The sequence below is a fragment of the Diabrotica undecimpunctata genome, chromosome 7 (assembly GCF_040954645.1).
Source record: "Diabrotica undecimpunctata isolate CICGRU chromosome 7, icDiaUnde3, whole genome shotgun sequence".
Taxonomy (NCBI): Eukaryota; Metazoa; Arthropoda; class Insecta; order Coleoptera; family Chrysomelidae; genus Diabrotica; species Diabrotica undecimpunctata.
This window is the reverse complement of record NC_092809.1, coordinates 75,731,390-75,753,222: the sequence shown is the minus strand read 5'-3', so window position 1 is coordinate 75,753,222 and position 21,833 is coordinate 75,731,390. Positions and strand designations below refer to the sequence as shown.

The 21,833-nt window shown below is 33.9% G+C and overlaps 1 protein-coding gene across 10 annotated transcripts in view; it reads left to right on the top strand.

The window, feature by feature from the left end:
* Positions 1-21,833, top strand: part of msn (serine/threonine-protein kinase msn) — a 212,660-nt gene that overhangs the window by 106,240 nt on the left and 84,587 nt on the right. For 7 of the 10 annotated variants that reach the window (XM_072537568.1, XM_072537563.1, XM_072537562.1 and 4 more), the window contains exons 8-10: positions 2,490-2,597; positions 5,807-5,900; positions 12,692-12,715. In XM_072537568.1, the coding sequence (XP_072393669.1) occupies positions 2,490-2,597; positions 5,807-5,900; positions 12,692-12,715 (226 nt within the window). The remainder of the gene's footprint in view (positions 1-2,489; positions 2,598-5,806; positions 5,901-12,691; positions 12,716-21,833) is intronic. The other 3 variants (XM_072537567.1, XM_072537571.1, XM_072537565.1) reach the window with 2 other exon arrangements.

Here is a 21,833-nt window from a genome sequence, read left to right as displayed (position 1 = left end):
TAAAAAAAATACTTATGTTTTATTATATTGATTTTATATACACTTTATTGGGTGTAAAATTCCTTTATATCTTTTAAATCAGACAGAAAACCTTGTGTCATATGCATGCTATTTGTAATGTTGACAGTAGCTTGCATAATACATTTCAGTTGACAAATGAACTAAAATCGTGAATTTTCATTGGGGATTAACATAACAATTGTGTGCTTCAAAGAAATTCGGAGATTGCAATATATGTTGAAAGGTGCTATATCCATACTATTGCAAGACTAAACAGCAATTGATTGTATGGAATTTTACAAGACCAAAAACAGTATTTTGTAAAACAGGTAAAGCAGGTTCTTTGGAAAATAGTGAAAGTCGCTACTATATTAGCCTTAAAGTCAGATATTTTGAATGTTACAAAGATATTTTTGTTTTCGAGAACTGTACAGAGAATTGGGGAAAACTGTTTACTCGAATGGAGTGGAAAATGTATTTTAAAATTGATTCAAATGCAAAATTAAAAGTTATTGATTGGTATAGTATTTTGGGAACTAATAAACCTATTTTCCATGATAAATATTTGTTTTTACAACAATAAATTCGCTTCAGATGCGTTATTATTATATAGAAAGTGTTATATATGTGGTTGTGATAAATAGTCCTTTCAATTTATATATGCAATAAATATATATAAATGTACTTTTGAGGACACCGAAGTACCTATAAAACGAAAGTTTTTGGAAATATAAAAAATTAACAAAGTAGTTAATGAAAGGCTTCCCAAAAAACTGGTTGATGAAAAAACCAGAAAACAGACCATTTAGACACAACTACAAAAGTACCTGCCATAAAAAATCATCCAAAAAAGTATTGAAAAAAGCATGAAATATTTAAAAATATATATTAGATGGGAATATATTTTAAACCAACATGTGAAAATATCAAAATTAATCAAACAGAATCAAACGATTGCAAGATTTGAATAAAAATGAAGAGTATTTATTAATATTTGTAAAATATTTCCCACCAACCAAAATTCAAACAACAAATCTACAACTAAGATAAGTTACTTTTAAGCGCCAATGTATAACCGTTGATCGACCCATTAGGAACGGTGGGATACAATGTGTTACCATCAAGGTCTAGGTTTTCACAAACTTCAATAAAAACCCACAACTTTCTTTGGGTGCCAATTGTTAGGCCTGGTCTAGCTCAGATGTGAGAATGTCTTGTCTTAGAAGTAAATCTGAACAATGAGTTTGGCTAGGACAAATAAACTAAGATATTAACTATTCGTATTTATTTTACATAAATAAATATAAAATTGAAATTTTAATATTAAATTAAAATCAGATAAAGCCAATCTTGCTTATAGCTTTACATAAAAAGATTTTTAAATGATACTTATGGCTCCTGATGTTGTCTTCATGTAATTAGACAGGATTGTGGAATGTAGTGATTAGTAGCTGATCTAGATACTTTCATGTTTGTATCTTCAGGTGGCCATTGGGTTCTGAATAGCAGCTGCAGCTATTCCATGGTCGATCATGTGCTGTGAAATTCTCCACCCAGAAAGGTGGGCAAAAATTAGGCAAAAAAAAAGCTAGAAAAATTAACCTTGTGTTAGCTGTTTAAAATATGTTAAATAATGTTAAAATAAAATAATGTTTAAAATATTTCCTTGAATTATGAAAGTTGAAATTATTACAATATTAAATAACAAATAGCAAATTTGCAAGTATATAATTGTTATTAGGTGAATTAGTTAAATTATTTTAAAGATACTAACTGCATATGGTTTGAAAAGAAGCACGTGGGTTAAGGTTTGATATGTATGTATAAAAAATGAAATTATGAAAATACAGATATTGGTTAAATGTTCAATATAACTTATCCCAGAGAAGTTTTAACAATATAAAATTAATTTTGAATAGAGGATCCGGCTTAAATAAGCAAATAACAATATAAAAACTAATCTCACTTTCTATTGAATTATCCATCCCTACTTCAGCATTGAAGTGTGACATGACAGAGCAGAGTTGTCAACTGACAGATATACTGTCTCTTGAAGTGAGTCATAGAAATTTATATAATGTTCTATCATCCCATAGAACATAATAACAGGACCTGCATAAAGGAATTATAATATTTAGTGAAAACTAAAATTGGAATTTAGATGACAGAATATTTAGTAAATAGAAAGTTGATTGAAGGGTTGATTGAAAATTTGAGCGACAACTACTTTTAAAATAAAAATAGTAAAAATAAAGATAAAGTATATAATAGAATATAATAGAAAGAATAATAGATGAATAATATCAAAAGAAAATGAAATAAAATAATTAATAATTAAAGAAGAATAACAAACATGTAACGTTTATAACGTTACATGGTCTTAATACTTATTGGCCATATTTTCTACATATGTTGGGTAATATTGATAAATAAAATTTTTTGTAATAATTTTGACAGATTTATGTTAATATGTGACTATATATTTTTAGGGGTGGTAAAAATAAAGATAGGGAAGAAATTCCAGAGCCAGGACCACCTGCTAGACCTCCAATTCCTCAAAGAATGATAGTCGTTCCAGATCCAGCTCCCCCGCGAAGGTAAAATTTCTATTTTGGAATATTAATACAGCGGAATAGAACACGGGAACTTGATTTCGCTAATACTTTATAATTCAATATCTGATTAAATACAAAAAGCTAATCAGATTTAAATTATATTATAAACGGTGTTTCTATAGTTAACGGTATTTCTATATCTCTAACAATATTAGAGATAATATTAGGGATAATTTCCGATAAGCAATCGGAAAATCCTGAAGTAGATCATTCCTCCAAAAATCCGGTTTACAGTCCCACAGAAGCCGCTTCGAGGATTAAGACTGAAGTGGTGACATCAGTAATTACAAGTCATTCATTGGTTTGTTTTCTCTGGACGCCGGACAGGTCAGTCAGTATCTTATCTTTCGGTTCTTTACTGGTACCTTCATGTATCGACCTTTTCATTTCTATCCAAGAAGGTCTCAGTAAGAAACTGTGCATTTGTAAGTAAACCGATTAGTACCAGTTATTTATAAGCTATTCAATTTGTTTATCCCAGAGACCTTTGTTCGCAATAATATCAGTCAGAAAATAATAAAGATCCGGTAATTCTACGGGTATCTTATAAAAGAGATGTACCACCAATATGTACCAAAAAAAGTGAAATTTTTTTCATTTATTTTTGACTCATTAATATTTAGAATAACTTTAAGCTATTGCTTCTAATCTTTTTCCACATTCGAAAGAATTTTTTCGAATTTTTACTTTATACATATAACTATTTGGAACAAAAAATTAAGACAAAGATGATAAACCTCTAAATTCAAGAGTAGTTAAATCACTTTGTATATTTATAATGCAACAAGATTTCTAAATGAAAGAACTAAATCCACGGTTTCCAATCCTTTAATTGAAGATCTTATGACAACATAATGGCAAGCCATAAAATAAGAAAGCTGAGATATTAAGGTTTAAAGTTGTAAAAAAATCTTAAAAATATTGAGTTAACGTTAGAAAACCATAACTCTTGTTATTTGATTGTGTTAGTCATTAAAAGGCGTAAACATTTATGAAGTAAAAATTAAAAAATGAAGTTTATAAAATCGTAACACTATATTGGAAAAAAATAATAAAATTATATATCTACAATTTCCACTTCTTTATTATCATTGTCAGTAGCTTCTTTTAGCTGATTATAAAAAGTATGATAGACTGGCGGAATATAAGGTAATAAGCTTTTTATATTTTTTATTTTATTTTTTGTAATTTTCAGAGATTTTTTGTATTTTTTTTTTAATGTTTGACAGCTCTATTGTTACAGGTCTGCCTTTTATTATGGCATTAACTTCTTGATATTCTCCATTGACACTATGTTTGACAAAAAATGACCAACATTTTGTGATTTAAATCGAAATGTTCAAGCAAAATTTAAGCTCTGCTTGTCGGAAAAACGTACGTTTTTATTAACATTATTTAGAAGAGGTTCAAAACTGTAAAAATTGTTCTGTCATCTGCGTAACAACAAAAGGATTTTTTTTGTGCACGGTTTTTCTGGCCTTTCTCAATTTGAGCAAAATCCCAGTCTGATGACATAATAAAATGACCACTAACCAGAAATATTTGTTTAAATTCCTTTTCCTTGACTAACTGCAACCAAAAAGCCATTAATTGCCAGTTCTTGTTCTGACCTGGACAGTTATCGGTAAAAACAACGAACTCTTCAGAACATGACTCTAAAAATTTCATCACAACAGAAGTAACTTCTTTCGCTCCGCGCTTAGCTTGATTTTCGGTCCATAAGTACATGTATACCTTGTCGTTGGTACAGTCGTGAATCCCTAAGTTATAAAGCCAAATTTTTCTACAGTAAAATGCAGGACCAGTGGTTAATTTTGGCAGAGGCGTACTTTGCTGTAAGTCAAACGAGATTACTAATTTTAACTTGTTTGTAATACATTCGTCTTTTTCAGTTTTCAGCAAAGTTTGCATTGCATCGGCACGAACTATGTGCAAATTCAATAAAGTAGTTAACTCTTTTTGTTGATTATGTATTATTATTAGCTTTCTGTATTATTAGCGTCTTTTGCTGTTTTTAAGGTCGAATGAGCCCAACTCCCAAAATTTCTTAAATAAATGTTCATGATTACCTTGCAGTTTCTTCCTACGTGTATTTTTACAACTACACGGCTCGCCAATTTCACGTAAACTAACAATCTTATTAGTTTTTTTCAAAGCATACGCTTGTCCCAAATTGCGGCTTCTTTTTCTTTCATTTCGATAATAGTTTTCCTTATTTCTTTGCCTCCATCTGGATGGTTTTTTCTTCTCTGTATTTACCTCGTTACCTCCGGAAACTATAGGTATGAGTTACTGCAATTCATCCTAGAATACAAAAAACATGACTGTATTAGACTCTAGAATTTATGAATCATCCATAATTTTTATACTAATAACTCGATAAGTCACATGACATACCATATTTTTTCATATAATATAAATGAAATATATTTTTACAAAACCATGGTAAGCCAAGAAATAAGAAAAAATGCCTACCTCACTAGATTTAGACGAAAAATCATCGCTACTGGACTAGTGTCTGCTACACCATCATCACTATCGTCAATAAAACTCACATTTAAACTGCTATTTTCGCTTAAAACTGCACTTAATTCAGCACGTGTACGTGAAGTCGACGCCATTTTCATTTGGCTTACCACGTTTTACGCGAAAAAGTGAACAGAAACGGGTGATTGGAGTAACACGAAACACGATTCAGCAATAACTCCGCCATCTACTGCAATAATCACTCAATAATTTTTCTGTAGGTTAATACAGTTTTTTTTATATACATAATGCAATAAAATAGAATTCTGTAACATTGTGGCTTACCATTATGTTGCAATAAACTCTTCAATTATAAAAACCGTAGTTTCAAAATTTTGAATAAAAAACAAAAAAAACCTAATTATGCCCTAAAACTGGTCCGAATTAATAATTTAAAATAAAATATCTGCTTGTGAATCACTTTATAACCATATAGCTGTATAAATGGAATGTCTTTTCTAGCCCTTGCTACCCCTTAAGCTGAATAATAAAATGCTTCCTTTTGATATAATTGCTATATAACTGTTGTAATTGCTAGCAAAATATTTTGTTTAAAATTATTCTTTTGAGAAAGCTAGTGTGTGTGTATGTGTAGCGAAATATATATACTTGTTTAATAAATGTTATGGAAAATTATTTTTATTAAGGGATGTATATTGTTGTAGGCCTTTACCGCCACCGCCTGATAACAACTTTGGTGCACCGAAGTCTCAAAATCAGCAACAGCAAAGAAATTCGCAGCATCAATTCAAGCCGATGGTACGTAACTGTGGATAATGTATGGATTATGTTCTCTTAGAGTTAGATATTAGTTTGTGTACTAAACATTTAGTAGATTTCTGTAATGTTAAGTCGTTCTCAATTAACACACTCACTATTTATTTTTACAGAGTTTTCATTTATTTCAGTTAACACTTTGTGCTGACCAAAAATTAATTTAGTGATTGGTTTATTCTCAAAAAAATATTGGAAAGAATATTTAAATATGTACACTTTTCTGGATGTTCTTACGAGTTTTGAAAATTCAAATTTAACTTTATATTGTGATTTCTTTATTGAGATTTATTTCATTTTTTTTAATCGTTTATAGAAGTATGTTTCTAGTTTATAGATGAGTTCGTACCATAAATAGTGAACAAAATTAGAGCACTGATACACTATGTGACTAGAAGGCACCGTTGCTCAGTAATGGTATATTATGGGCGAGGTACAAGGAAGAGAATAACGCTTCAAAAAAACGCCGCCACTGTTGCTAAATATTTGAATCGCAAAGAAAAAACAAATGTGATATTCATAAAACAAAGAGAAAGACTAAAATACTGATATGAATATCAAAACGGAATGAAAATATTAGTAAAGTGCAGTATCATAAAAATAAAAAATCGTAAAATTTCTTATATCAAAAATATATTTAAAATAACCAAATATAAAGTATGTAGAGATAAAAAAGGTCTTAATTTATATATACATAAAAACATAAAAACAGTCTTAACTAACCTAAGACTGCACAAAAATATTAATTAACATTAAATAATAAAAAAATAATGTTTATTAAAAAGATTTTAAATATTAAATTCTATAACGTAATTATAAATTCGGTCTCTTATATAGTTAAATAAACTTTCTTAACATGAAAGTAACATCATTTGACTTAAAATAGAACAATGTACTCACAATAACTTAGATAATCTGTTAATCAGATTAACACTTGATGGTGGCTTCGATATCAGTCGAATCTTGAATAAAATGGGGCTTCCTACCAGGATGAAACGGGCCTTCGTCTAAACTGAGACAAAAAGGGTCTTCAAAACTGGGATTAAAGGGAGCCTCCAAACTAGGATGCGAAGCGGCTCCGTTCTAGAATGAACTAGGATCAAAGTGGCCTCTGCCCTAGGACTTCAATTAGATGAGAAGAAGCAAAAATAAAATATGCGAGGGAACTGAAGATGCAAAATAAAAATATTACCCTTTTTAGGGGGGTCTCGTACACACGTAGAATCGTGGTTCACATCTAGGTGGCCAAAAGGAAAAATGAAAACAATTTAGAAAGTATGGTTTTAATAGAAAAATTATTTACATGGATTAAGTACCGTTAGTTATCGTTTCTAGGTGGTCGAAATAATTAGAACCCTCTTAACGTAACCAGAAGGCGGTTTTTCGGTAAAACCTTTAAAGGCGTTATTTAGACTATTTCCAAACAAACTGTTAAGCTGTTTGTGTTGCAACAGTGCTTAACAAATGTCTTTTATATTTAAATCGTTTATTGTGGAAAGGAGATAAGTTACATTTTATAATTTTGAGAAAAACGCAATAAACTATTCTGGTATATAATAATGGTATACTAAATTATTTCCGATTATTTGTTTTTGAATAAATCTAATCAAATATTAATAAGTAGTTACATTAGAGTAAAACAAGGTCATTCTTTCTTTTTGTTTTTGAATAATTTTTTTTGGTACATGTCACTTATCTCCTTTCAACAACTTACAGAAAAATAAAACCTTCTCTTTTCAAGAAATAACGTTTATTTAGCAAAAACTCAGACAAATGAAAGGTTATAACTTAATTCTGTTTATTATTAGTTGGTCAGTTAACAATCTCGTTATAAAATGTTTGATGGTTTTCTGGAATATATTTGAACACCCGTTTAATATGATTTATTTTGGTTTCTTTAATCGGAATCTTGCTCTTATATGCCTTATATGACGGCCATCTTACAATGCTCCAGCATTGGGCATTTTAAGGTGAAAAGTGTTAATAAAGGGGCTGTTGATAAAGGGGGAAACAAGATATCCAGGTTTGGAGACAACTGTGCCGTATCGCCACGCAAAATGAGTGCTTTTAATGGGATAAATCTGTTTTTTAACAGTTTTAACTGTTACATTTTTAAATCTCGTTTTAACTAATGTCATAAACATTCTGGTTACTGTATTGTTTTTATTTTACCCAGGGCAATAATTGTCACAAAATAAAAGCAGTTCCTCCACACTATGTTGAATATAGTTTTTTATATAATGTAGCAAAAAAGAACACACATCGAAACTACTTGGTTGTCGATAGTTGTACACATAGTAACAAGTATTTAAGTCAATAAACAATGAAAATAATCGACAAACTAGAATAAATACGTAATTTATTCATTGAAAAAGAAATGTTTGTCATTAAAGTATTAATTTTTAATACAATAAGACATTCTGCGATATCAAATCACTAAACTAATTTTGGTCCAAATCTATAGAATTAAGCTGGTTTCCATGTAAAATTACGTCTCAAATTCATTACAGAATATTTCTGTCCAGAAAGAGTGTACGAATTCGGCTTTTTTTTCCTGACAGAATTAAGTGTTATTTCCGAAAAAATTTTCTTACATAATTTTAAAACTTGATTCAAATTCGGTTTACTCTTCTTTACTCGGATATCGAAATATTTGATTAAATAAAAGAAATGAATTCCAACAATATTTTTGCAAAATTTATAATATATACATGACATTTCACCGCACTGTAGATTCTAAGTTGTAACAAATTGTACAAAACTGAATACTTAATGTTTATTGTAATTTTATAATTAAGACTGGTAACAGTTATATACCCCATTTCTATGAAAAATATTTAACAATGATCTATTTAGTCCGTAAGGACATTATCTATGTGATTGATGGATGTGACCGTTACTTGACGGAAATTCATTTTATATAACAATAAAACAATAAAAACTTTGTTTTAAAACTTCCACAAAATTTATTATAGTATCTTATCACTACAGCTGTTTCGGCAGAGTGCCTTTCTCAAATGATCTATTTTTGATACGTGTTTACACTTACAGGGAGGAACTGTTTGTCTCAAGTTGGTCATTCAGAATTATGACTGTATTTTTAATTTGTTAATTTCCATAGATTTTAATAAAGATAGCTTAAGGCCTTTATTTTGGATATGAAGAATTTGAAATTCGTCATTAAAAAAATGATTATGATCTAGAAGGTGAAATGAGTATGTAGAATCTGTATTTCTATTATTGAAAGCCCTTTTATGTTCTGCTATACGTTTGGTAAAAGTTCTACCAGTTTGACCGATGTAAGTTTTTGGGTAATCGCCATATTTAAGTTTGTATACACCGTGTAAGTGCTTTTTATTTTGGCTCTTGTTGTTTTTAATATATTTGCCCAAGTTGTTGTTTGTTTTGAAAGCTGGTGTTATTCCTTTCATTTTTATGTCTTTGGCTATTTTTGTTAATATCTTGCCTGTATATGTAAGCGAGAAGAAGGTACTGGGTTTTTTCTCTGATGGTGGAAATACTAATTTCAGGGCTTTCTTATGTAGTTTTTGATTTAAAATTTTATTGTTTGTTCGTTGTACCCATTGTTTATGCTATTTGCTTATTGATATTTAATTCTATCTCAAAAGTTGTACTTTGACATCGGAATTGCTATTAATCTATGTAATATGCTCAGTCATTTTAGATTTGCAGATGACATCATCCTTATAGCTGATCGTATGGATGATGCAATAAAAATGTTTGAAAAATTATATCACGCTTCCTTAAAGGTCGGACTAAAGATTAATATGAACAAGACGGAAATAATGACTAATCTGGTACTAAATCGAAATATTGCTGTTGATGGAAGGGATATTGTGCAGACTACAGCATATACAAATATCCAAACATTTGAGCTCCCACGTCGCATGGGATTAGCCTGGGCAGCGTGTGGTAAATTAAACTATGTATTTAAATCGGATCTACCCATATGCCTCAAAAGGAAAATCTTTGACCAATGTGTGTTACCTGTACGTACTTATGGAGCGGAAACAGTCATCATTGGCTCCACAACCCATGGTGGGTCTTGGCCTGTTCAAGGATAAGTCTCCATTCTCACTGATCCTTAAATCGCGCTCTGGGTCTGCCTCTCCTTCTCACTCCATCTATTCTTTGGTTATAAATATGTTTTGGCGGCTCCATCTCATTCATTCTCTCTATGTGACCTAACCACCGGAGCTGGTTTATTTTGACGGACCTAATAATATCAGGTTTGTCATGCAGGCGGTAAAGTTCGAAATTATAGCGTCTACGCCATAATCCGCCCTCCTGTACTCCTCCGTAGATATGCCGGAGGATTTTACGTTCAAAGCATCTTAAACGCTCGTCATCGTCCATGTTTCCGGAGCGTAGGTGAGGATCGGCTTGATAAGAGTTCTGTATATCACTAGTTTCGTTCGTTTTGTAACTAGGCTTGTTGTTAAAAAATTTTTTAATCCATAATAGGCTCTATTTGCCAGATATATCCGTCTGTTAATTTCTGCACTTACTGCATTATTCTGATTAATTTGTGAGCCTAGGTATATAAACTCTTACTCCTTCGAAAGTATATGTTCCGATCGTTAGATCTTCGGGTTGTGCTGCTTGTACCATAATTTGATACTTTCATATACTTCGTCTTACTAGTGTTAACCTCTAGTCCCATTCTTTTTGTTGCTGCTTCAAGCGCCTTGATTCGACCACGTCCGCCTTTTTTCTTGCAATAATGTCGATGTCATCGGCGTACGCTAGTAATTGTATACTGCGATTAATAATAGTTCCTCTGGTTGTTATTCCAGATTCTCTTATCGCTTTCTCTAGTGCAATATTGAATAGAAGGCATGATAGGCTGTCTCCTTCTGTCTAAGTCCTATCTGAGACTGAAACGTTCTGGAAACGGTTTTGCACTCTAACTTTACACTCGACTCTTGAGAGGGTCGCTTTCACCAATTTTACCAAGTGTATTGGTATGCTGAATTCTATCATGGCCTTGTACAGTGCGTTTCTTTCAACACTATCATAGGAACATCTAAAATCAACAAACAGGTGATGAGTATCAATGCCATACTCATATGTTTTTTCCAGAGCTTGCCTTAGAAGGAATATTTGATCGTTCGCTGATCTTTCTTTACGAAACCCACACTAATATTTACCTATTATGTCTTCACAATATCCCGATATTCGGTCGTAAAGAATATATGCCAAAACTTTGTATGTGCCGTTTAGGAGGGTTATTCCTCTGTAGTTGTCACATAGTGTTTGATCTCCTTTCTTGTGGATAGGTACAATTATACCTACATTCCAGTCTTCTGGCAACTTTATTTGCTTCCAGATCAGTTCTACCAGTCTACATATACAGTATGACAGGTTTTTTTTGCCATGCTTTAAAAGTTCTGAGGAAATGACATCTGCCCCAGGAGCTTTGTTTTCTTTCAATTTTTGTATGGCTTGGATGACTTCTACCTCTGTTGGGATGTTATCTTTCTCTCTTTCGTCATCAATGTCCTCGAGTTGGATTTCTGATTCGTGGAGCCCTGTCTCACCTCTTATATTTAGCCCTTCCTCGAAGTTTTCTGCCCATCTTTCTAGTATCTGGTCTTGATCACCAATGATCTCCCCTGTTCTATTTCTAACGATTGATAATCTAGGTTTGAATTCTTTCCTGTTCTGGTTAATCCTCTTGTAGAACTTTCACGTTTCTGCTTGTGCCTTATAGTTCTTTAATTCTTTTAGTTGGCTCTCTATATGCTCTTTCTTTTCTTTTCTTTCTTTCTTTCTTTTAAGTATTCGTTTTTCTTCTCGTCTCAGCTGCCTATACTTTTCCTCTGTTTTGTTCTTAGCTCTTGGAGTCTTCTATATGCCTGATTTTTTCTTTGCGCTGCTTGTGCGCATTCCTCATCGTACCAGTCTGACCTTAATTGTTTACGTTTTTGCTTTCCGATAACTTCAGTTGCCACTTTTTCCAATCTGGCTCTACACTGCCTCCAATAGTTGTTAATATCTTCAACTATAACATCCGTGCAGACTTCCAGCTTGCTTTCGAGACTTTCCTCGAATCTCTTAGCTATCTCAGGGTTATTATCTGAAATTAGTATTTCCACCATCAGAGAAAAAATCCAGTACCTTCTACTTGATTGCATATACAGGCAAGATATCAACAAAAGTAGTCAAACACATAAAAAAGAAAGGAATGACACCAGCTTTAAGAATAAACAACAACTTAGGCAAATATAGTTAATACAACAAGAGTAAAATAATTGTATATTGTTTTTATATTGTAAGATACAATATAAAAATATTGTATCTTAACATTTAAAGAAGTCACAGTGTGGTGAAACATGGAATGTATTTTTATTTTATATAATATTGTAATGTTGAATTGATTGGCTACACTAATTCTTGGACTAATTTATTGTTTTGTATATAAAAAAATTATATATATATATATATATATATATATATATATATATATATATATATATTATAAAAGAAATTTCAATACATTTTTTTACTGTAAATATCTGCAAGTGCAGAAAATATTAAAATGAATTTTAAAAGTTAAAAAATCCAAATCTTACACTTATTTCTGGATAGAGATTGTAAAAACTAATAACTCGACTTATATTTAAAAAATACTGATATTTAAATATTAGTAAATACTTTTTCATTTTTCTGATTTTAATTTTTGTTTGGTAGCACTGCTTTCTTTCTAATTTAGCTCTTCTGTTTATTTCATGTCCATTTGTCACCTCTTACAGCAGGGTCCTGCACGTAAGCCTGAGGTAGGTTTTTGTTTTATTTTTCTATCACCATTTTTCTTTTTCTTTTGGTATTAGTACTGTGACTGTTTTAACATATATGTGAGTATATACAGTACGTTAAGTTTTAAATTAGGTATACACCCTATAAATGGCAACACTGTGCGCCGTTGAGCTCTGTTGACCCGTCGCCAATAATTTGTCATTATACCGTAGTTGTTTAAAGCAATAACAGAGTAGATTTTTAGTTTATTTTTGTAAACAACATGTCTGTTTGTACGCCCATAGAAAAGGTTCAAATAATAAAATTGTCTTATAGTGGTAATTCTGGACAACAGTGTGTAGTTTTATTTTCTGTGTTTTTTTAGGGGAAACCAATTCCTTGCGTACAGTCAATTCATAATATTGTTAAAAAGTTTGAGTTTTTAGGAGACCACATAATAGGTCAATTTTTTATTGAGGGTAACTTGAATAGTAGATTTGTTACAGAATCATGTTCTTCCCGCTATTTTCAATGTTCCTGATGTAAATCTGGACGGCTGTTCAGTTAACGACGACGGTCGAATAATTAGGGAATATTTTCCCGAATTGAGTTATCAGTGGAACAGGCGATATTAAGTGGCCTGCGCGATCTCCTGATCTTACACGTATGGACTTCTTTTTTGGACACATTTAAAAAGCATCATCTACGATCATCCTGAGGCTAGAGCCCAAAATTTTGATGAATTAAAAAACTGAATAAGAGAAGTCTCCAATTCTGTTACAGCAGAAACTCTTTCATCAGTCCGCAGAAGTTTTTATGACAGATTGGGATACTGTTCAGCCGTAGAATGTCAAATATTTAGAACTGTACAGAATCATTACTGTAGGACTTAAAGAATTATTTCTTATTTTATTAGGAATTATTTTTTATCTTTTAAAGAGTATATTTTTTGTTTTCTTGTTAAATAAATGCGCTTTTATTTTTAATTCAACCACAAAAAATTGTTCACGGTATTAAAAACCGATATAAATGCGCCACCTTATAAAGGTCAGTGTATTTTTATCGAGTTTATGTTACAAGAAATAAACCAGGCATACTTATGAAAACAAAAATCGACGGACGGAGGTGTATATCCCATGCATTGTTATGTGTTCCTAAATGGTTTTCGTTTTCTCGTTTTCTTTCTAGGTATCGGATGGGATCGAAGAATTACAATTAAGTAGATCGGAGAGGCAATGTTGAGAATTTTAGTTCCGTATGTAGTGTGTAATATCTATCAAAACTTAACGTACTGTATCAATTTCAATTAATTGGACTAAATAATAAATTTTTTTTTATACTATATAGTAACTGTCTTAAATAGTTCTTGTTATGGTTCAAAATTTACTGTTTCCGTCAAAATAAAAGTGCACAAAATCAAGACGAGTGAAAAAAGTTACTCACGCAGGTTGTATTTAGATTTATGGTAAAATCGACCACGTTTCTTAAAAGTATTAGTACTACACAAAGCAACGACCACTAAAATTGTAATGTTAGCGGTTATTGAGAAAGTTATTTATACTGATATTGCGTTTTGTCATTGTAATGTCATATACGAGTACCACGAAGTCTTCAGCTTAAGTTTCCATAAAACGATTTGAATGACTCGAAGGAAAATGAATTAAGGAAAAGAACAAAAGTCCTTTTTGGAATGGATTAACTGTATGTCAAAGTAATGCAATAAAAAAATAGCAGAATACATAATATGAATTAAATAACATACCTAAATAATATAAATCTATTGAAAATCCGAATAAAATGTGGTGTTAATCAATTGGATTTAAAAACTAAATGTGTGTATGTTAAATATAATGTAAATAATAATCAATAGGTACTGTTTTCGAAATCGGCAATATTGTATTATCTTTTAAATCAAATACAAAGGTGGAAAGTACCTGTTAACAGCATTTCTCGGCCTCACATTGAACGAAGTCCCCAACTGGTTTATTACTATTAATAAGATTAGGGTTGACCAAGTACTCCGACATTGTAGAATTGATACGGTTTGAGAAATACAAGTCGTAATTAAGAACGATATTGGTGGTGAAACCGGTCGAATTTGGAACCCTGTAATTAGTAACAAATAGTAACTAGTAAGTAATACAAAAATAAAGAAGATAATTATAATATAACTTACCCAATTAAACAATGGGTCTCTCGGCTAACATTGTTACATCTTGCTTCAGATGAAAAATGACAACATTTGGAAGTTTAGGTCTATTTATATAGAAAAAAACTACCTATAATGATTTTTGATGTTTTAGATGAAGAAACGATTTGATTTTTGACCCTGAGTGGACGAGTGGTAGCGATTCTCTTTTACTGGCAATAATAAAGCGGCCTCTTTAAGAAGGAATTATTATAAAATAGTTTAAAAAACATCTAACGGAATTTTTTATTATTGCAAACATTTTGCAAAGAATTTTTAAATAAATTTTTTGTTAATTACTTTTTAACTGGGAATAAGCCACAATTAAAGGTTAAAATACGTTTATTGACGTTTCAATTTCCACTTCGGAAATCGTTCTCAAAATACAAACGTTTGTATTTTGAGAACGATTTCCGAAGTGGAAATTGAAACGTCAATAAACGTATTTTAACCTTTAATTGTGGCTTATTCCCAGTTAAATAGTAATTAATTTAAAATGCCACAAGAAAATAGCTTCAGAACAATATTAAATTTTTTGTGATACAAATAAATAAAAAAAAGCTAAAAAAAATACAAAGCTTTTCGCCGTCTATTGTTACCTCTGTGGTTCCATTTGACCATCTTACAGGTATACTCTAATGCCGTTATGAATAATTTTGGTGACAATTTATCTCCTTGCCTTATCCCACGTGTTATTTTTATTGGTCGGGTTTTATCGTGTATCTTAACAGTCATAGTGGCATTTTTGTAAATATTGTAAATAAGTTCACTACACCCATGGTCAATCCTGCTTTCAGTAATTGCTTCTATAAGGCTGTCTATTTCGATCGTGTCGAACGCTTTATGAAAATCTATGAAAGTGAGGACAAGAGGTTTGTTTGTATTCTATAGATTTTTCAATGAGTGTCTTTACTGTATGGAAGTGGTCATTGGTACCATAATTTGATCGGAATTCTAGCTGCTCTCTCGGTTGGTAGAAATCTAATTTTTTTCTCCAATCTTGATGTCACTAACCTAGTGAAGAGCTTGTATATGTGGTTCAACAGGTTAATAGGTCTGGTAATTAGCCTGTTAACCTATAAAGTTGAATATACGTTAAATAATATCTACACATGGACAAAAAACTATTTGGATGGAAGAATTTTTATCGAAGAATCAGATATTATTCTTGTTTAAATACTCTAAACCATCCCTAAATTATCTGTGTGAAACGAAATGGCTGCCTGCTGCATAATGTTTTTCGACATAGTGGAAATATACATTCATGATCTTTTCCACCGTTTCATTTTTCTGCCAAATTACTTTGTGTAGTAAAAATCCACCGTCGACGACATGCACAATGCCGTCAGAATGCGTTGGTCCCTTTGTACTCACAAATAATTCGTAGAGCTGAGATTTAACGTTTTTCCTGAGACCATTTTCGGTAAAAAGTGACAATGGAAAAGGTGCAAGTTCGTATTGTAAATAAGTCTCCATATCTTTTTTACTGTCGATCGTTAGAGATATTCGTTGAAATAGCAATAACGGATCGATTGCTATAATATCTCCGTTTACTTTAACGGAAGATTGAATGGTTCTTAGAGACAAGGCTTTGTTGTTTCTTTTAAATTTGACACTGCCAAAATTCATTCCCACAATAGCTTGTACAGATTTTTTTCCTTTTTCATACGCTTCGTAACAATTTACAGAAGAACTGCCAATAATTCCAGAAAATATTGATATAATGTAATCAGTATTTGGAAAAGGATCATATCTGTTGAAAAATTTATGTAATAGTTGTAAATCAGCTACATCTCTTTTTATTCTATATTCCCGTGAATCAATAGGCTGCTTTGTAGTTGCAAAAGAAACATTACAAAATCTTCCATTTCATTGCAAACTTCCACAAGTATGATCATAGTTAATACGAATTTTGTTAAAACACTTTCAGACAAACCACGATCATGTGTAAGTCCACCCTGAGTTTTCATAAATCTCATCAAAACTTGTTCGATCGTCATATCCGTCCGTATTTCAATTATAATTTTTTTATTTGTCAATGTACCATGAAATCTTACGCAACATGAGTAATTACAGTGTTAATTTTAATAAATATCTCAAAATTGTACATAATGATGAAAAAAAAAATTTCGATTCGAGTTTTTTTGCGTTTTTTTGCCCATAGTAATGTATATTATTGTGAATTTATTAAAAGGTTCAATATTTATAACACTTACGGATTTAATTTATTTCTTTATTTATATTAACTTATCTGACAATAATTTATTATATCCGTACGTACAAATTCGCGAGCGCGGGTCTTGAGTATTAACTGTCCCTCCATATAAAAATGTCGTATTTATATACGAAATCCTGATATACTAGAACAGCATCGAAAGATCGCATTGTCTTGCATCGAAAAATCGAGAAGCATCTAGATTGGAGGATTCACCATAATTTGAACCTAGATCCTTCGCCAAATTTCTACAACAAAACAGAATTATTAGTCATCATATATTTAGGCCAGTATATATTTATCGTAACATTGCCCCCCTCTTAAAAGATGGTTCCTTCTGGAACCTTGTCGGGACTGGAACCGGAACTGTATGCTGGTATCGGCAACTGGACCCTCTTTTACAACTTCCAGTTGTATAAAAATGACAAGGGACGGTTTTCTCTCCGCACAAGGTACTTAGCGGATTGCAACAGACTAACACCTGGACTTCGGTGTCTTTGAAGATCTCCTCCACCATATTTCGGATAACCCTCCAATCTAATTGGCGGCACTCCAACTTTGGCATGGCTAACTTTTGCACGTCGGACTCTAGTACGTGCTCTCTCAATTGAAGTAAGGCTTCCCATACATCTCGGTAGGTAGGTTGGTCACGGGCAGTGTCTTTTGTTACCAGGTAGAAAAGGTAACGTGATGCATCTTGGAGTTTCAAGGTTTTACCGGGAGCTGGCACTTGGCATTGAAGTTCTGCAACTCGACCAAACTTCCTTCGAAAGACGGATGCCAACCCTGGTGCATCTTTGATACTGGCCGGGATGGTAAGGGCCAGCGAGTAGTCATCGGGGAGCGCGAGTAGATCTTGCTTTTCTTCAGTGGTAACACCATGTCTTGCTTTACCGGTACCTCCATAGGCACCCATGAATTCCTCAAACGTGAGGTCAGACACATCTTGGACTTGGTTTACTTCCACTTCTTCATCTACGTCGTGGTCACCTTCGAAAGATGCCAACCGGTTATGGTGTACTATCATCGGCTTTCCCCTCGGAATCTTGCTTATTCGGTAGATGACATCGTTGATCTTCTCCATAATGAGGTATGGACCTTCCCAAAACTGCTGCAATTTGGGAGAACAACCTTTTCGCTTCTTGGGATTATACAGCCATACTTTGTCGTTCTTCTTAAAGCAACCCTTTTCGGCTTGTGTATCGTACCGTTTCTTCATTCTGTCGCTAGCGATCTGAAGGTGGGAACGGACCAACTCATGTACATCGTCCATTCTTCTTCGTAATTCGATCACATAATCTTCACCTGCTACATCTTCTCCAGGTTTACATCCAAACTCGAGATCACAAGGTAGTCGCATTTCGCGTCCGAATAGGACTTTGGCTGGTGTCTGGCCTGTTGATTCGTTAACAGCAGATCTGTAGGCCATTGTGAAGAACGGAAGGTATTGGTCCCAGTCTCGCTGATGATCGGACACCATCTTTGTCAAATACTTGCCAACTGTCCTATTCATTCGTTCTACCATACCATCCGATTGCGGATGATACGCGGTAGTTCTTGTTTTCTTCATGCCTAGTCTATCACATATTCCTTGGAATAGATCGCTTTCGAAGTTCCTGCCTTGGTCACTATGGATCTCCAAAGGCACTCCAAATCGGCTGATATATTCTTGGATCAACTTATCTGCAACGGTGGCGGCCTTCTGGTCTGGAAGTGCGTAAATCTCGACCCACTTAGTAAAGTAATCCATTACTACCAACATGTACTTGCCTCCATTTTCACTTTCTGGAAATGGCCCAGCGATGTCCAAAGCTATTCTTTCAAACGGGCTTCCAACATTATATTGTCTCATAGGAGCTCTCCTTTTTCGGTGAGGCCCGTTACTCGTAGCACAAATAGTACATTTCTTACACCAGTCTTTTACGTCGTCGGAACTGTTCATCCAATAAAACCGTTCCCGAATTCGCTGAAGGGTTTTCTTTACCCCAAAATGCCCTCCCGATGGACTGTCGTGTAACTGACGAAGTACTTCGGCTATTCTGCTCTTTGGGATCACCAACTGTCTTCTCTTCTCTGAACCGTCATCATTTTCCAGGACTCGTTTGAGCAAGCCATCTTCGATGATAAATGAGTCCCACTGGGCCCAATACGTCTTAACTACTGAGCATAGGTTTGATATTTCCTGCCAAGGTGGTCGACGGTTTTCCTCTTTCCATTTTCGGATTTTCTGTATAACTGGATCTCTCTCTTGTTCTTCCCTTATCTTAGTAGGCGTCCAGTCGTCGTTGACAATCGTCGTTCTTAGCACTGCTGCTTCCTTGGATTCCGTTTTGTTGCAGTGGGAACACTCTGCTGGGCATGGCCTTCTGGAAAGAGAATCAGCGTTTCTGTGGCTAACTCCGGCCCGGTGCTCAATCTTAAAATCGTATTCTTGGAGTCGTTCGATCCACCTGGCTATCTGACCCTCTGGATTCTTAAACTGCATCAACCACTTAAGGGCGGCATGGTCGGTTCGGATTAGAAACTTTCTGCCATAGAGATATTGATAGAAGTGCTCTACTGATTTCACTACTGCCAGAAGTTCTCTTCTCGTGACGCAATAAGTCCGTTCTGGTTTTGAAAGAACTTTACTAAAATATCCGAGGACTCGTTCCTGTCCTCCTTGAATCTGAGACAGCACTCCTCCAATTCCCACATTACTTGCATCCGTATCTAAGATGAACTCTCCTACTGGCAGTGGATACCCCAAAATTGGTGCTGTTATTAAATGCTTTTTCAACGTTTCAAAGGCATTTTGGCAGTCTATATCCCAGCGGTATTCTCTTGATTCCTCTGTAAGTCGCGTTAATGGCTTAGCGATATCTGCAAACTTCTTAATAAACCTCCGGTAGTAAGTACATAGTCCAAGAAAACTTCTCACTTGATGTTTGTCAGTTGGTTTTGGCCATTCCTTAATGGAATCGATTTTTCCCTTATCCACGGCCACTCCTTCTTTACTGACTATATGACCCAGATAATTGACTTTACCTTGAAATAGCTGGCACTTCTTGGGGTTTAGCATCAATTGGGCAGCTTTAAGTCGATTAAAAACGTTTTCTAAATTCCTCAAATGATCTTCGAATGTCTCCCCCAAGACGATTATGTCATCTAAATAAACCAGGCATGTTTTCCAAGATAACCCTCTCAACACATTTTCCATAAGCCTCTCAAATGTCGCAGGAGCATTACAGAGTCCAAATGGCATAACGTTGAATTGCCACAATCCAGATCCTGTGGTGAAGGCAGTCTTTTCTTTATCTACTGGGTCCATTTCTACCTGCCAGTATCCAGACTTCAAATCCAAAGTAGAAAACAATTTACTTCCAGCCAATGTGTCCAATGTGTCATCGATCCGAGGCAGAGGATAACTATCTTTCTTGGTAACGTTGTTCAGCAAACGGTAATCCACACAGAACCTCCTCGTTCCGTCTTTCTTCTTAACCAGGACCACCGGAGAGACCCATGGGCTCGTAGAAGGTTCTATCACCCCGTCTTTCTTCATTTCCTGAACAATCGTTTCAGCTTCCTCTCTTTTCGCCTGTGGTAATCGTCGAGCTGTTTGACGAATTGGCTTAGCATTACCAGTATCAATTTTATGCTTAACAACCGTAGTTCTTCCCGTCTTTCCTCCTTTCGGTACGAAAATATCACGATACTGCCGAAGAAATTCCCTTAATTTCCTTTTCTCCATCTGATTTAGAGACTGTCCTGCAACTGCAACCATTTGGTCGAATTTATCGTTGGAATTATCAGATGTTGTCGCCTGACGGATTATGGATGTCACAGGTACACAAGTTCCTACTTTTGTCTCTTTCTTTATGGTCACTGGGTAGTCGTTGACATTGATAAGTCTCACAGGAATTTCTTTAGCCGAAGTCACCAATTCCTTTCCAATTATGATTCCACGGCCAACCTCATCGTCGTGGTTCCAAGGCTCCATCATAACAGGTCTCCCTTCGTCTACAATTCCCTGTAGTCGCGCTACTATGATCGTTTCGCTTCTCGCAGGCACGACTGTATCTTCTGTAATGGCTGCTTGCACAGTGTTGTCATTATGTGGATGGAGAAATACCTCCTCGTTGCCAACTTTGATTACCTTATTCTTAAAATCCAATTGGAATCCATGCATATTCATTACGTCCATTCCTAATATAACATCCTCTTCGATGTCAGCAACTATAACAGTATGGACAAACTTTTCTGCCCCAATTCCCAATTGTACCTGGATTTCTCCATGAATGTTGGCATTTTCACCTGTAGCGGTCCGAAGTCGTAACCTCGTTGGTAACAGTTTCTTTCGGCTGTTTATAACTGTCGGGCGTATAATGGTTCTGGTCGCTCCGGTATCCACCAACAACGTATGTCTTTTACCATTTATTTCTCCATCTACATATACACTATCTTCACGACATTTCAAAGAAGCTATTAGTATAAGAGGGTCTTTGGAAAAGATCCGGGTCGAAGCTGCTCCCCTAAAGCCGACTCGTTCTGGTTTTTCCGATGGTGAGTTTCTTGATTTTATGGTCTTCGTTTTCTTGCATGTCATGCTTTTTATCAAATTAAAGAGCTGGTCAAGTTTATCTTCATCTCCTTCCTCTTTTACAGTCCTAACTTTACTGTACCCGCCAGAGGCCTGCGTAGCTGACTCGTATTCGAGGGCGGCGGATAAGACATCAACCAGCGTCTTGTGACGAGCTAATCGTAGTGTTCTCTGCAT